The following is a 17,294-nucleotide window of genomic DNA, read 5'->3' on the forward strand; positions in this document are numbered from 1 at the left end:
ATAAATATGAAAAGATTGAAAAAAATGGACCACAATGAATCCCTGATCTTAAAGTGCTCCATGTTTCACACCACTTTATTCAATGTTCTTGCTTTAAGTGGACAAAATATAAGCAGCACCTAGGAATCAGGGTCTGCATTTTAAACAAGCTCCCAGGTGATTCAGACAGAAAATACAATTTATAACCATTAATCTCAACCAGGTGTCAAGTGGTAAATGATAAAGGCTTGCAAATGTGCACTGCAACTACTCAGCTTTGTAACAGTAAAGCTATAATCAGAAATAATCATAAACAAATGTGACTGTGGTCTAATAAGAATTTATTTACAAATGAAAAGTCACACCAAAATTTGCTGATCACTATTCTAAGAGAATAAGATATAATAGTTATCTTTATGATCAATGATCCTTTATTAATTCAATTATCCAATAAATTATCTAGGGCTGTCTAACATCTACTATCTGCTGAGGACATTAACTGTGCGCTACAAAACCATGAACTTGTATATATGTCCATATACTCATGCCTCAGATCATTTAAGAGGGATGCAAAGAGGAACTTTGATCTGAAACTTCAACCAGAAAGTTTTCTGTATTTTCCTCTGTAGAAAAAATTTTTGATAGAAGCCTAAAGATAAAGAGTTCCAGTTTTGGGGTTTTTTTTTCCCCCAATTCCAAAGTTTAAATGAGTTTTAATGAATTCTACAGGGAGGCTTGTTGGTTAAGTAAAATCTGATCTTCCTGCTTCCTGCATCCACCAAAGAAGGGTCTCTTCTCATCTTTGTGCTATGAGAAACTTAACAAATTCCTTCTGAAACCCAAACGTTCAAATTGAATTTTTATCTGTTCTCTTATAGATCACTACCATACTTCATCCTTTGTTTGCCACTGTTTGAAGTTTCTTGCCTGTAAGTTAACCTGTTTCCAGCATTGTCCTTCTCAGTAGCATCATTCTTCCTGATACCAACCATAACAGTACAGTAGAAGCAAGTGAGTAGGAGACAAAATGGAAATCTCACTAGACAATAAACAAATACTGAAAGATTCAAATTTTAAGTCAAAGTTGGGAGCATAGGTGTGTTAATAAACTTCTAGACAGTACTATAAATCAATAGCATTAATTTCTTCCTAAGACCTACAACTTTTTTATGAATTGTTTTTATAGATTAAGGAATATGATGTTTAAGTACTGATGTACAAAGTAACTTCATACCACCACACCAACAAAGTTCCCAGAAACCTCCACCACTAGTCCCGTCACCACTGATCTGATGTTAACTCGCCTCCATCTTTACTCATGTTGTCAACTGACACTCATTTTTGATAAATACAGTAATATAATCTTATCGCCACCAAAGTGCCCAGACCCTCCACTGATACCTTTGTGTTACCTCTGCTCCACCTCATCATTTCTTCCCTCCTCTCCACCCACCAGCCTAATGTTCCCAGGTATATAATTCAATGTCCAGGATTTAAATAATTCTATTTTTTACAGGGGCTGCTTCCGAAGTGAAGGCTACTCCGTGTGATGCTCATCACCATGTTTCAGGGTTGAGTGGTACTTGGTGGCCATGAGGGTCTTATCTGGCAGTGCTCAGGGGCCATGTGGTGCTGGGGATCAAACTCAGGGCCATATCCATTCCTTTTTTTTAAATTTTTTTTATTATTAGTGAAACACCATGAGGTACAGTTGTAGATTTACAATTTTTTGTGCTTGGGTTTCGATTATACAATGCATATCCATTTATATATGAGCCATTCTCCTAGCCCTAAGTATAATTCTAAAGCACAGAACACTTGGGTGACTGTAATATCCTAAAGTGGAACCTCAAGAGAAAAGAGGTTGGTAACCTAAGGTATGTGAGTAAATGAGAAAAGGACAGAACAATCTTACCTGAGATAAAGTCCTAGCACTGGATAAGCCAACACTCCTAGACATAGAGCAATGTTTTTCTTGGCTCAGAGTTATAGCACAGTGGGCAAGGCATTTGCTTTGTACATGGCCAACCCAGGTGGGATTCCAAGGCACCCCAAATGATCCCCCAAGCCCCAGCAGGAGTGATTCCCGAGTGCAGACCAGCAGTAAGCCCTAAGCACCACTAAGTGTAGCCCAAAAAACAAACAAAAAAGAAAATGGTTTTGAATAAGTCAACATAGAGAGGACACTTAAGACACAAATAAAATAACTAAGTTTATTTTCAGCAAGAGTCTCTTGGTTCACCTGTAAGAGATCACACACGAGCACATCTCCCTCGTACTCCTTTTCAATAACAAGTTTGGCTCTAGTATCCCATTTCCAAAGGGCCGGTGCAGTTCTCATGAGAAGGAATTGCAGCTAAACTCCTCCCAGATAACATTTCTAAAGTGGCAATAACGTGATGTTTTTTCCAACATGTGATGCTTCTTCCAGAAGAAGTAATATGCTGAAAGATGAAGATTTTTATTTCTCCTGATATAGAAATTAAATCAGTGTGAAATCCAACCCAGATGCCAACATATCCTCCAAATCCAAAACTATGTTCAGATTATTTTCTCTAATCCATTAAAAAGAAAAAAGAAATCCTCTAAGAGATGCAATTTTTGCAGATGAAACTAAGTACTTTTAAATGAATCAACTAATAGGAAACGGACAGTGAAGTTGGACTATGAAAAAGACTTCTTTCCCAGATGGGACCTCTGATGCTTATCCAGGCTTGAGCTCCAGCTGAAGCTTTTCCCACAGCGAGAACACTTATAAGGTTTCTCTCCTGTGTGAACCCTCTGATGTCTATTAAAGTTGGATCTCTGAATAAAGCTTTTCTCACAGATGGGACATTTATAGGGTTTCTCTCCCGTGTGGATTTTCTCATGATGGCGCAGTCCCGAGAAGTCGCTAAACCCCTTCCCACAGTAGTCGCACTTGCACGGCTTTTCTCCTGTGTGGATTCGCTGATGTTTCACAAAGTCTGAACTTCGCAGGAAAGATTTTTTGCAGGTGGGGCACTGAAAGTACGCCTCACCAATGTGAGTTCTCTGATGAAACACCAACTGAGAATTCCTATAGAAGGTCTTTCCACACTCCCTGCAGGTAGGGAGTTTCTGGGCCATGGGCGCTCTGAGCTGCCCTTTCGGGGAGACCTCTCTCTTCTCCCCCAGCCACAGCATGGAGAACTCTTCTGGATGAGAATTAGGCAAGTGCAGGCCCAGCTGCCTCCCAGAATTCCTCTCCTGAGAAGAGAGCTGTTCCCTTGATGCCTCCCCCTGAAGGTTTTCCGGAGCTTGGGAAGGATTTTCTTCTCCAAAACATCTTGATTCATCTTCTCTGAAGAGGTCACCAAAGGAAGTCTGAGAAGGTACCTCTCCTAAGGCTTGACTGGAGGCTTCCAGAAGTTCCTGGTCCCCATAGTTTTCCAAATTCAGGTTCTCTTTGTCATTCTCTTGTCTATCTCCTGAACAAAAGAAGATTTAAAATAGTTCAAAATATGGCATGCCGTTTTCTAATTTATATGTCAAAGAAAGGATCTTCATAAAATTAAGTCTTTTCATCAAGAGGACATCAGTGAGTGAGGAAGAAAAATATCATCCAGTTTGGGGCTGGAGTGATAGCACAGCGGGTAGGGTGTTTGCCTTGCATGCAGCCAACCCACGTTCGATTCCCAGCATCCCACATGGTCCCCTGAGCACCACCAGGGGTAATTCCTGAGTGCAGAGCCAGGAGTAACCCCTGTGCATCACCGGGTGTGACCCAAAAAAAAGCCAAAAAAAAAAATATCATCCAGTTTAAATGTCTGGTACTCTCTACACTGTGCAGGGCCCATACAAGCACAGCTACATTGGAACTGAAAAAAATGACCAATGGGGGGGAGGGGTCCACAGAGTGTTCATGGATGTCCAAATCCCCAAAAAGAAGTGGCACCATCCTCTTTTAAGTTTTGGTGCTGGAACTCAAATAAAGAATAACACACAGGCAGAGAATGAGTTCTACCATTAAGTCCTATCTCTGGCCCATGCATTCCTTTTTTTTTTCTCTCTTTTCCTGCTGGGGATCAAACCAAGTCTCTCACACTGGCAAAGCAAGTAATCTAACATTCCTGATGCCCACCATGAAATTCCTAAAGTCCAGGGGGAAAAATATTGAGATGATTACATTGAAAAAATAATAATTTTATCTGATTATATGTAATTATGATAACCAAAGATAATTTGAAAAGAAAAAGCATGTCAGAGTCAACTATACTACACAAAGGTAAACTATGAGAATACAGCCCTTTCCAATCTTTTGTATCAAATCTATAACTATGTGTATATGTATGTGCATATATATGGGCTTCTTTCTGACAAAAATGATACTGTATTGTATATTATATATACAGTTCTCTATCTGGTGTATAATTTAAATTGCAAATAGTATTATTCATCAATTTAATAAGGAATTCTCATCACAGAAATTTATAAAATCTCCCTTTACTATGGCTTTTTATTCCACAGTGAAACTATAGTACAAAAGCTAATTTCTCTGGCTATATGTATGTGTACAGCTTTCATTTGTACTTCATTAATTCATAAAAATTAAGTTTTGCTCAAAAGTTTTTAAGTTATTACTACCCAATGATACATATCTTTACTTTGTTGGTAAATTTCATTTCCAATTTTTAAAAATTACTTCATTCCAGATACATAGAAGCTATTGTCTCTTTTCTATGGTGCATTTTGAATTATCTTCTAAAGACCAAATAATGTACTAGAGAACTAAATTGAACGGATTAAATTACAAATTCTTAGCACGCACTCCTGTTAAACAATAACAGTGCTTTATAAGAGTTGAGTGTCACCTATGTCGTCAGGAAGTGTCATAATAATCACAATAATAAACATCATTTAAGAATTTTCTTGGACCTTCTGCTTGCTGCTCCCCAATCCCAGGTGAGACTTGTCTCTAGCTGATATCACTGGGCGAAAAAGGCTATAATGGAACAGGAGGCGGAACCCCTCCCTAGCAGGGAGGTCCCAGCAGTCCCCAGACCTGACTCACACCACAGTTCCTAAAGCTCGTAGCCACTTATGCTGTCATGTGACAGTTCTTCAACCAATTACATGCTGCTCATAGTTATTCTTCCTGTCATCTGAGGAAGGGCAGACAAGACAGAGCCATCTCCAGCTTACCCTATTTTCTAGGCGAAGATGACTATGAAGATTTACCCCTAGCAGAACAACAACCCTAGACAACAAATCAGAACGACATACAAAAGTCCACCAGGCTCAATGAGTATAAGCAATTATCACATAATATATAAATAATACCACCAAATCCTGAAGCAGTGTCTTTAAGGACTCTATGATAAGGATATTCAATGCTTCAGAGGAACTCCCTTTGCACAGGGAGTCAGCAAAGCACAAGTGTGAGAGTCAAATGATAAAACTACTACAGCCAGAAACAAAAAACATGGTCAGTGATATGTAAAAAGTCAGCATAAGCTTTGAACAGAATAATAGAAGCTGAGCAAAAGATTGAGGAGTTGCAAGATGATCAGGAGGAAAACACTAGGAAATAGCAGAAGGTGAAAAATAGTCTGAAAAGAAATGAACAGTATACTAGAAAACTATGGGATGAGTTCAGGAGGAACAGTCACGGTCCTCCCATTGTTCATCGATTTGCTCGAGCGGGCCCAGTAACATTGTGAGACTTGTTACTGTGTTTGGCATATCAAAAACATCATGGGGAGCTTGCCAGGCTTTGCAATGCAGGCCAGATACTCTCAGTAGCTTGCCGGGCTCTCCGAGAGGGGCGGAGGAATCGAACTTGGGTCGGCCATGTTGGCTGTGTGCAAGGCAAACACCCTACCCACTGTGCTACCACTCCAGCCCAAGTTCAGGAGGAAAAATAAAAGAATGATTAGTCCAGATTAAAAAAGAACTCAAACACTCACTCATTGCCAATGACATGATGATATACACAGAAGACCCAAAGAGTCCACACACAAAAAAATTCTGGAAACAATAAACCAAATCAGCTAAGTGACTGGCTACAAAGTCAGTACAAAAAAATCAGTTGCAACTCACAACTGAATCTCAGAACCAAGTAGCTCCTGCAGAGATGCCTCGGAACTTGTACCAGGCCAATTTCACTGGGTGCCTCAAACGGGTGCAGGTTTCGTCCCTTCACCTGTCCCCATGAATCCTGTCAGCCTCCAGGATTCAATGAAAACCCCAGGTATGTGGGACAAGTGACTGCAAATTCTAAGCCTCAAGGAATCAAGGCAGCTCCTTCCCATCTCCACACCCCTACGGGGTCCTGGCAGTCACACCCACGAACTGCCTCTAGGTGCTATTTAAGTGCATTAAGGCCTTGATTCAGAGACTCACAGCTGAATCTCAGAACCAAGACGCTGACTGCAGAGATTTCTCCGGACCCAAATTATTTTAAATTTTAGAAATCCAGGAATGCACAGCCACTTTGGAGGCTGCACGACATCTCATGCTATTCATAACAAGCAATACAAAATAAATTATCTAGCATCTGCCCGTGGGGCAGGATTGAGTGATATAAAAATCTGAAATAATGGTGGTGGGATGGTGTAATGGTGGTGGGATTGCTGTTGAAATATTGAATGCAATCAATTATTGTAAACAACTTTATGAAAATAAAATTTTTTTAAAAATCAGTTGCATTCTTATAAAGAATGAATTGGAGAATAAAGCAATAAAGTACCTGTCACTGTCACTGTCCTCCAGTTATTCATCAATTTGCTCAAGCGGGCCCAGTAATGTCTCCATTGTGACAATCGTCACTGTGTTTGGCATATCGAATACACCACGGGGAGCTTGCCAGGCTTTACCGTGCGGGCGAGACACTCTTGGTAGCTTGCCGGGCTCTCCGAGGGGGCAGAGGAATCGAACTCGGGTCGGCCATGTTAGCTGCTTGTAAGGCAAGCACAGCTCTACCCGCTGTGCTATCACTCCAGCCCATAAAGTACCTATTACATTTGAAATAGCATCCAAAAACATCAAGAACCTAGGAATCAACTTATAAAAGACACTGAAGATCTATACTATGATAACTTTAAATGACCAGAAAATAGAAGAGAACCATAAAAGCAGAAGTGTCCCAAACTCAATACTCTTAAAATACTACCCTACCTAAGTTATTTATAAATTCAATGTAATTCCCATCCAAATTCAGGCAACATTCTTCCAGGACCTAGAAAAGTAACAATAATATTAGTGTGGACAGAAAAGAGCATGAAACAGTCAAAGCTATACTGAAAAATAAGAGAATGGGAGGTGGGGGAATGGTGCCACCAGCAGTCAAACTGTACGAGAACATAAGCTGCCTGATGGTGTCTCCAGGCTTCCTAATACCCCCAAACTACTGCTGTGCTTTTGGTCAGACCCCAACAATTTGGGACCAAGTTTCCTGAGAAATTAAGTGGTCAAAAGTTAGGTATGTGGGAACTGTGCCCACAAACCACCTTTGGCTCAGTTATACAGACTCATTTATAGGCCTTGGTTCAGAGAGCCATAAATAAATCTTGAAAGAGATCAAAAGCCACAGTAAAGTCCGGACCCAGGCAAAGCTGAACAGACCACAGTAAATCGAGGAGGGAGGGGAGAGGGGTCGACCTGGTGCCTGCCCATGCTCCCACAATCCATAATGGCTGCTATGCCCCAGTGAGACTCCACAGTCTCAGGACAGACTCGCCAAGATATTAACCTGTTGAAAATTTGGATGTGTGGGTTTTGTGACTGAAATCTCCAGGCTTTCTCAGAGTTTGGATGGGCTGCCTCTCCCACTTCTCTAAAATTCCTGGAAGCACGGCACAAACCAACTCCAGCACAACCATGTGAGCTCTACTACCAACCTTGCTTCCGAGACCCATAAATAAATTTAAAAAGATATCAAATAAATAATAATAATAATAATAAGGCCCTCCCGTTGATCGTCGATTTGCTCGAGCGGGCCCAGTAACGTCTCCATTGGAGACTTTGTTGTTACTGTGTCTGGCATATCGAATACTCTCAGTAGCTTGCCGGGCTCTCTGAGAGGGGCGGAGGAATCGAACTCGGGTCGGCCATGTTGGCCGCTTGTAAGGCAAACGCCCTACCCGCTGTGCTATAAGCTGCAGTTAACCTCAGACCCGCACATGGCTAAACAGACCAGGTTAATTGGAGGGGGACAGGCCAGCCTGGTGCCCGCACAAGCAGAGTCCCCAGCAACCACTTGCTTCCACAATCCAAAATTACTGCCATGCCTCCAGCTGAACTCCACCATCTTAGGACGGACATCACCAAGACATAATCTGCTGAAAACTCGGTTATGTGGGTTATGTGACTGAAATCTCCAGGCTTTCTCAGGGTCGCGATGGGCTACCTCCCCCAACCTCCCTGTACTTCTGGAAGCCTCAGCAGTCACATCCACACCCCAAAACTGCCATCCAGTTAAAATAAGCTACTCCAGCTTAACTTTCCCAATAAAAATACTAAATACCCTAAACAAACATGATGACTTCTTAGTACCTGTACTTACTGCAAACCATAATGTACAAAAGGAGCAGGAAAGGACAAAAAGTTCCTGCCACAGAAGCAGGCTGGGGGCGAAAAGGGGTGTTGAGGGATGGTAGGAGAGAAGCGGGGGACATTAATGATGGGAAACATACACTGGTAGAGGGATGGGTGTTGGATCACTGAAACCCAATCATGCACAGCTTTGTAATGATCTATCTCAAGGATAATTCAATTTAAAAAAAAAAAGAAAGAAATTGGGAGGTATTTCATTATCTAATTTGGAACTATATTATAAAGCTATAGTAATCAAAACTGCATAGTACTAGAATAAAGACAGGATCCCCCTGATCAATGAGTCAGAATAGTAAACCCAATGACAAAACACCAAATATGTAGCACTGTAGCAATGTCCTCCCATTGTTCATCGATTTGCTCGAGTGGGCCCAGTAACGTCTCCATTGTGTTTGGCATATAGGATACGTCACAAGGAGCTTTCCAGGCTTTGCCATGAGGGCGAGATACTCTCGGTAGCTTGCCAGGCTCTCTGTGAGGGGCAGAGGAATTGAACCTGGCTCGGCCGGGCCGGCGGCTTGCAAGGCAAATGCCCTACCACTGTGCTATCGCTCCAGCAAATATGTAGACAGTTAAATTTCAATAAGGGAGATGAGAATACAAAATGGAGCAAAACACTCCCTTCAAAAAATGGTGCTGAGAAAACCAGTAGGTACATGTGAGAAATTAAAGTTAGATTCATACCTTATACCTTACACAAGTCAATTCAAAGTGAATCAAAGACATTGAGATCTGACCAGAAACTATAAAGTATATCAAGGAAAATATATGCACAACACTTCAAGATTTGGACCTCAAGGGTGTCTTCAATGATCTGAGACCATTACAAAGGCAATAAAATTAAAAAAATAAACAAATGAGATGGCATAAAAATAAATAGTTTCTGCATGGCAAAAGAAAAACAAGATACAACTAAAGACAGCTAACTGAATAAGAAATGATATTCACATTCAACACAAAGATAAAAGGTTTGAATCCAATATATATAAAGTACTCACAAAGATGAAGAAAAAAAGAAATCCCCATGATAATATAAGGAGAGGAAATGAAGAGACACTTCTCAGAGGAAGACAAGTGGATTGCCAGTATGCACATGAAAAAAAGCTCAGGATCACTTATCATTAAAAACATAAATCCCGATCAAAATCAAGGTGAGATACCATCTCAGAACAGTGAGAATGACACATAACAAAAATAAGCAGGAACAATCTGTGTTGGTGGAAATGTAGTGAAAAAAAGAACTCTCATCTACTCCTGGTGGGAATGTTGTCTGGTTAAACCCCTGTGGAAAACAGTGTGGAGAATCCCCAGTATACTTAGAACTGAACGGCCTTATAACCCAGAAATTCCACTTTGGGGCAGCTAACCCAAGGACTTAAAAACATTCATTCAAAATGATACAGGTACACCATTATTCACTGCTGCACTTAGTGCAATAGCTAAAACATGGAATCAACCTAGGTGTCCAAGGGCAGAAGAATGGCTCATGAAGATGTGGTGTATACAGGTACGTACACTACACACACACACACAAAGACACACACACACATCACACACACACACTGGAATACCATGCAGCTGCAAGGAATGATGGAAACATGCAATTTGCTGTATCCTGGCTGGAACTGAAAGATGTCACGTTTGAGTGGAGGTAAGCCAGAAGAAGAAAAACAAACACAGGATGATTTCACTTACCTGTGAAAGAAAATGTACTGTAGCAAAAGGGGTGAATGCCCAGATCACTCCTATCCCATAGTTTAGAGAGGAGAAGAACAGAGAAGAAAAGAATTCAAAGGGGGAAGAAAAAAGAGAACAGGAAGTAATAGATGAACAGAGGTCAGGGCTTCAGATGTCCAGGTGTTAAGGGAGGGGGCAGAGCCATATATCGAAACACAGACTCAACAACACTAAAGACACAGGGCCTAAGCTGCAACCACCAGAACTCTGTAATGTGCCTATCAAGGAAGATCACAGGCAGGGGCCCGCGGAAGGGGCTGGGGACAGAAGACAGCTATACTTCTTCAGTCAGTAAGATGACACTGGTGGTGGGACTGATGTCGAAATATTACATGCCTAAAACTTAACTACCAATGACTTTGTAAATCACAGTTTTTTAATATTTTAAAAGATCATCAGAAGAACAGAATTCTGAAGAACAGAAAGGCAAATGTGTTAAAGAAACAACAGTTAAATTATCAATAAGAATTTCCAAGAGTTAAAGTTTATAGGCACAATGATTGAAGAGGCCCAAAGGGTTCCAGGGAATATAGATTCAATTAGGAAAACTCCAAAACACCTTACACTCAAAATGCAAAATTCAAAGATAGAGACACAGTATTAAATGTAGCACGATTTTTTTAAAGGCACTTATATACAAAGGAAAGTGCTTAAGATGTATAGCAGACCTATCAAATGAAACTCTATAAGCCCGAAGAATGAAGGATATAGTAGAAAAACTCAACAAAATGAAAACCTCACCAACAATACTCTATTCAGCTAGATTATCATTCAGATTTGAAGGCATGTTACAAAATATCAGGGACAGGCAACAACTTAAGGAATTCATGGTCCTGAAACCAGTTTTTCAAGAAGCATTAAAAGAGTTCCTTTAAAGCTTTGGTACATCTACACGATGGAATACTATGTAGCTGTCAGAAAGGATAAAGTCATGAAATTTACATATAAGTGGTACTATATGGAAAGTATCATGCTAAACCAAATGAGGCAGAAAGAGAGGGATAGACATAGAAAGATTGCCTTCATCTGGGGAACATAAAGTAACAAAATAGGAGACTAACACCCAAGAATAGCCGAGATAAGTACCAGGAGGATTACTCCATAGCTTTGAGGACAGCCGCACATGCTAGGGAAAAAGGCAGCTTAGATAGAGAAGGGAGCACCAAATAAAGGGTGTTGGGAGGTTCCTCTCAGGATGGGAAATGTGTGATTAATAGACTATAGTCCAAACAAGATTGTCACTCAATGTCTCTTTTGAAAACCACAGCACTCAAAAGGAGAGAGATAACAAAAGGGAATGCCCTGCCACAGAGGTAGGGTGGGATGGGGGGGGGGGGGGGGAATGGGAGGGATACTGGGACTGGTGGTGGTGGAGAATGGGCGGGCACTGGTGGAGGGATGGTATTCGATCATTGTATAACTGAAACCCAAGCACAAAAATTTGTAAGTCTACAACTGTACCTCATGGTGTTTCACTAATAAAAATTTAAGGAAAAAAAAAAAATAGAGTTCCTTTAAAGGACAGGAGAAACTTCCCATCACATGGCAGTGAGTATGGCTCTTACTAGTGGTGCATGTGGTTGTCTCTACTAAATTAAGAAAAGCTAAAAACATCTAATAATTAATTCGTCATCACTAATTGACTTTATGGGTATTTCCTGATAATTCTATTTGCCATTTTTTTCAGTTTTATGGGAACAAGTAATATGCAATAAATTTGTTATATGGCTGCCAATGGGGGGTGGGAAGAAACCTGGGGATAACTGGTGGAGGGAAGAAGACATTGGGGGTGAAACTGGTGTTGGAATGTTGTATGACTGAAACAACTCTATTATAAACAACTTTGTAAATCAGTGTGTTTCAATAAACAGTCCTGAAAATAACAAAAAGAATTCTCTTACTGTGGACATATAAGTTGTTTATGGTATACTTTTATTAAAAATAATTATTTGGGGGGGTAGAGAGATAGTACAGTTGGTTAGGTGTTCTGCCTTGCACACGGCCCAGTTGGTTTCAATCCCTGGTACCCCATACAGTACCCTGAGCACTGTCAGTAGTAAGTTCTGAGTACAGAGCCAGGAGAAACCTCTAAGCATCTCGCCAAGTGTCTACCAAAACCCAAGGTAAAGGTAAAGGTAAAGGCCCTCCTGTTGTTCATCGATTTTTGCTTGAGCGGGCCCAGTAACGTCTCCATTGGAGACTTTGTTGTTACTGTGTCTGGCATATCGAGTACGTCACGGGGAGCTTGCCAGGCTCTGCCGTGAGGGCGAGATACTCTCGGTAGCTTGCCGGGCTCTCTGAGAGGGGCGAAGGAATCGAACTCGGGTCGGCCATGTTGGCTGCGTGCAAGGCAAACGCCCTACCGCTGTGCTATCGCTCATTATTATATGGATAGATAAATATTTTTTCATAAATTTTTCCTTGTAAATATCTTAAAGAAAATTCCTCGAAGTTCAATAAGCAAATAGATATGAATATTCTTATGAAGTCTCCTAAAACACTGGCAAATCAATTTCTAGAACAAATATGTCATTCTCTGATTTGAAAAGTTGGTATAAGGCAAATGTTCAGTACTTAAGTACTTAAGACATATGTCTTAACTATCTGCTGCCAACAGCTGTGAAAATGCTTTTTTGTTATAAATCATAATTCTGGAATTATCAAAAGATTAATTTTGTCACATATATGAGCTATTTTATATGTGCTCCAACAGTGCTATCATTGTTATTGGTAAAGTCAATTTTTATAATTTTTTAAAATTTTTTCAAAGCATTTATTTTATTTTCATAAAGTTGTTCACAATATTCGATTATATTTAATACTCAAACACCAATCCCACCATCATTATATCTTCCCACTATCATATTTGCACCCTAAACCTCAAACCCTGCCCTAAAGCAGAACCAAAATAATTTATTTTGTATTGCTTGTTATGTTGCCCCAAATGAAACAGACTAGCTCAGTGTCTGGCAGCATGTCTATGGTGTATCATTCTGTAAAGTCAGTTTTTATTTACCAATATGCACTTAATATTAAATTTGTGTTAAAAAAAAAAAAGCAGTTGAGTCACGCTCACGAAAAATGCTTTTCGCCAATTTAGTTATCTTAGTTTTGTTTAAAGAATGTCATTTCAAAATCTTTTCCTGGTGGAGGGAAGAACAACTTTGTAAATCAGTGTGTTCTGGCCACCCTCCCCCATGGTGCTTAGGCTTCCTTCTGGCTTCTGCTCGGGAGGCGATCCCGGTGGGGCTGAAGCCTGTACCCGGGTCAGGCACACACATGGCAGACAGATGGCCTGCTGCAACCCCCTGGCCCCTGCATGAAGGCAGCTTATGTATTTCCATGCAGTGTTTTCTTTTTAAAATTACTTGTCGGGGCTGGAACGATAGCACAGCAGGTAAAGCGTTTCCCTTGCATGCAGCCGACCCGGGTTCAATTGCCAGCATCCCATATGGTCTCCCGAGCACCACCAGGAGTAATTTCTGAGTGCAAAGCCAGCAGTAACCCTGTGCATTGCCAGGTTTGAGCCAAAAAGCAAAAAAAAAAAAGGTTACTTGTCAAACATTTCTCACATGATTTTCCATGCTTTCCAAAATATTAAAGTCTTATTCAAATAACATTGTTCACCATTTTCATTTCTGTCTTTCTAATATATTTCCAATTATTTTTATATGAAATACATAATATTCAACCCAATTCCTTTTCTCAGTACTTCTTCCCTTACAATTCTCATTAATGCACGATGTCCATGGACCTGTGCTGCTCTTACCTGTTTTATGTTAAATTCTAATACAGAACAGATTTTTTTTCTGCTTCATTATTCTGTACACCTACATTTTCTCAGTATACTGTTAATGATTTTATTTTTTTCAAAAACCCTAGAATACTAACATTTATACATATAATATTGATAAAACATTCTTCTTTAAGGTTTATTCTTAATCACTGGATATAGCTCAGTGCTACATGTACTCTGTGCATGCTTTGCACATGTGAGGAACTACATTTGATCCCCAGCACCACAAAAAAATCAAAATCAAATAAAAATTATTCCTTCCTTTCTTCGATCTCCATCCCCCCCTTATCTATTTTTTTCACTTCCGTAATTCTTGCAATATTCTTCACAAAAAATTTGAGTCATTATTCCAAATTTTTTTAATCCCTGGAATTAATTATGAGTACATGACTTCTTTGAGGTTTACTGTCCTGATGACCTGTTTTAACTATAAGCTGTTCTTCCATCTGACCAAAATATCATATGTGCTGTCTCCTGCTCTTCCCCATATTCTGTATCCAGATCTGGCTGACTGGTTAACTGTAGTGGTTTTATTCCTGACCAGCTCTTTCCATTATTGCTGCTTCTATACCAGCCCAAGGTCTCGTCTCTACGTGGACTCACAATGACTTCCCTCAGGCTGCTTCTCTTCCAAACGTTCATGTTGCTACTTGCTCAGTCTCTTTCCACGTACTGTCTCTCGACAATAGCATTCCTTTGCTTTGTCCATGCATGGTGCTTTATACACACTCCACACTCTGATTCTAGGAAGCTCTGATAGGACTATGTCAACAGCATAAATCGGGGGAATACAGTGAACTACATATCACAAATAAAATCCTACTGCAAAAGAGTATGTGGAAAAATTTCTCTACTTCTGCTCAAATTTTTCTGTGAACAAAAGTGTTTTAAATGGTGGGGGTTGGGGCCAAGGAGATGGCTCCAAGGGTGAAGCACACACTCTGCCTGCAGAAGCCCAAGGCTTAGTGCCCTGCGCTGTGCAGTCCTCCGAGCACCACAGACCATGGTCCAAGTACAGTACCAGCAGGTGCGGGTGACCCTAATCTTGTTTTTTTTTTTTTAATCCTCCAGCAACAACCCCTAAAACATTATTTTCTAACTTTTAAAAAATACTACTCACAGCAAGAAATGCATTTAAATTGAAAAACACATACATCTTTGGCAGGGGGTAGGAGGCGCAATTCTGGAAATACAACCTAACCTGACACCTGATATTTTCTATGTAGGTTCTAATACTTTCTATTTACTAATTAATTTTTTAAATGCCAACTGAAACCATATAATTTCATAACCCACTAGTTGGTCATAATAGCCAAACTGAACATACTTTTTTAAAGAACTCCTTAGTAAAACAGTATTATACGTATATTGCTTAAATTAAAAATCACGGGGCGGGGGAGATATCATAGGAGTTAAGGTACTTGTATTACACATGGAAAAGTGCTCCTGTGTTCTCCTCTACTGGCAAACTGCATATGGTACTCTCAGGAATGACTCCTGAACACAGCGCCAGGAGTCAGCCCTGAAAACTGCTGGGTATGGCCCAAAATCCAAAATTTAAAATCATATGTCTCACCTGATACTTGCACTCTCTGTGGTATATTAGTAAAGGAAAATAATTAGATTCCACTTGGGACAAATAATGACAGGCACCAAAGTCCCGAGCTCAGCTCTTTTCTCAGATCTCCACCTGGGATCTTGTGTGTGAAAGTGCAGTGTTATGTATGTGTGTAGATAGGCAGGTTAAAGTTAGGTTTTACATAAATGCTGTTTTAGAAAAGATGTAAATGGTAATCACTATTTTACCACACAGCTTCGTTGTTTCACTTCCCCATTCTCAAAATATATAACATATGAATGTTATATAACAAATCTCATAACCAGGGATAATACCTCAGTATTAAAACTGGACTACCATGATTAGTTATAAACAACGCAATAAAAGCCAAACTCTAGTATCTCTCCAACCTCCTCCAAGTTAACGACTTAAAATCAGGAGTGACTACACCAAAGCAACATCACTCACCTATGCAGGGGGGTCTTACGATCTTCTCACTGACATGAAGGTGCAGCCCAGCGAGTTCTTCCCCATATTCTGCTGAGTCGTTTTGATCAGGCTTAGAACCAGAAATGCCTGGCACAAAGAGGAATGAGATATCGGTCTAAATTAGTGAGAATTAATTTAGCAACTAAGCTGTGTCTTTCACAGGAGTGCTTCGAGCATGAAGGGCAAGGTGAAGACTCAAGAGCACAAGGGCAATGCAACTTACCGGGACACGTGGACTTCTGAGCACTCACTAGTACCCAAATGATGACAAGACTCAACAGTAAAAGGTCATGAACAGAATCTTGGCAAGTGAATCAGACTATCTGATCCAACCCTGGGCAGGCTGGGAATGAGATCCCAACAACCATGAGCTGAAACAGTACGCTTTATCAGAAAAGAGCACAGACTCAGAGAACAGGGACTTAGCCAGTCACAACTGATTTCCATTCCAAGTCAACACTTTACAAACTATGTCATGGAGAGCAAATAACTTATTTGACACTCACTTTAATCATCTTCAAAATGTGAACAGCATGATATATTTCCTAAATTACTAAAAGTTACATAAGCATAATAGTTCTTGGAACTAATGCTTCTGTACAAGGAAGTTTCAATACAAGGAAGTTTTACTCTAATAGCTCTTGTATCCAGACAATTTCAAATGTTAAAGCTATTTCTTTTTTTTCTTTTCCACATTTTTATTAACATGCTGTGATTTACAAAGTTATTCACCATTGAGTTTTAGACATACAATATTGCAGCGCTGATCCCACCACCAGTGTCAGCGTCCTTCTACCAACGTTCCCAAGTTCCCTCCTATATGCCCACCCCCACCCCAGTCTGCCCTCTTGATAGGCACCTTTCTAAGTTTGGTTGTTCAAGTTTGGGTCTCTTGATTTCAGTTGTTGACTCTGTGGTTTGGATATGTGGCTCTATCATCCCTTAACACCACCTTGGTACCTGGCCCCTGCCCTGGCCCCTGTTGCTTCGTATCTGTCTCTTCTTCCTTCGTTCCATTCCTCTTTTCCTTCTCCTCCCTCTACTCAAGATTGATCTGGGCACCCTCCTTTAAAACACTGCTTTACTTCATTCAGTTATTCTAAATCACACATATGAGTGCTGTGATAGGATATGAATCCCACACATCATCCTCTGCTTATC

The 17,294-nt window shown here is 40.3% G+C and overlaps 1 protein-coding gene across 1 annotated transcript in view; it reads right to left on the minus strand.

The window, feature by feature from the left end:
* Nucleotides 1-2,539: 2,539 nt before the first annotated feature.
* The window catches only part of ZNF18 (zinc finger protein 18), a 43,782-nt gene continuing 29,027 nt past the window's right edge, over nt 2,540-17,294 (minus strand). Inside the window, exons 6-7 of the mRNA XM_056117834.1 lie at nt 16,113-16,220; nt 2,540-3,428 (exon numbers count right to left, since the gene is read on the minus strand). Coding sequence (XP_055973809.1) covers nt 2,644-3,428; nt 16,113-16,220 — 893 coding nt within the window. The 3' untranslated portion in view covers nt 2,540-2,643. The remainder of the gene's footprint in view (nt 3,429-16,112; nt 16,221-17,294) is intronic.

Source organism: Sorex fumeus, unplaced genomic scaffold, assembly GCF_029834395.1.
Source record: "Sorex fumeus unplaced genomic scaffold, SorFum_2.1 ptg000036l, whole genome shotgun sequence".
In the NCBI taxonomy this organism is placed as follows: domain Eukaryota; kingdom Metazoa; phylum Chordata; class Mammalia; order Eulipotyphla; family Soricidae; genus Sorex; species Sorex fumeus.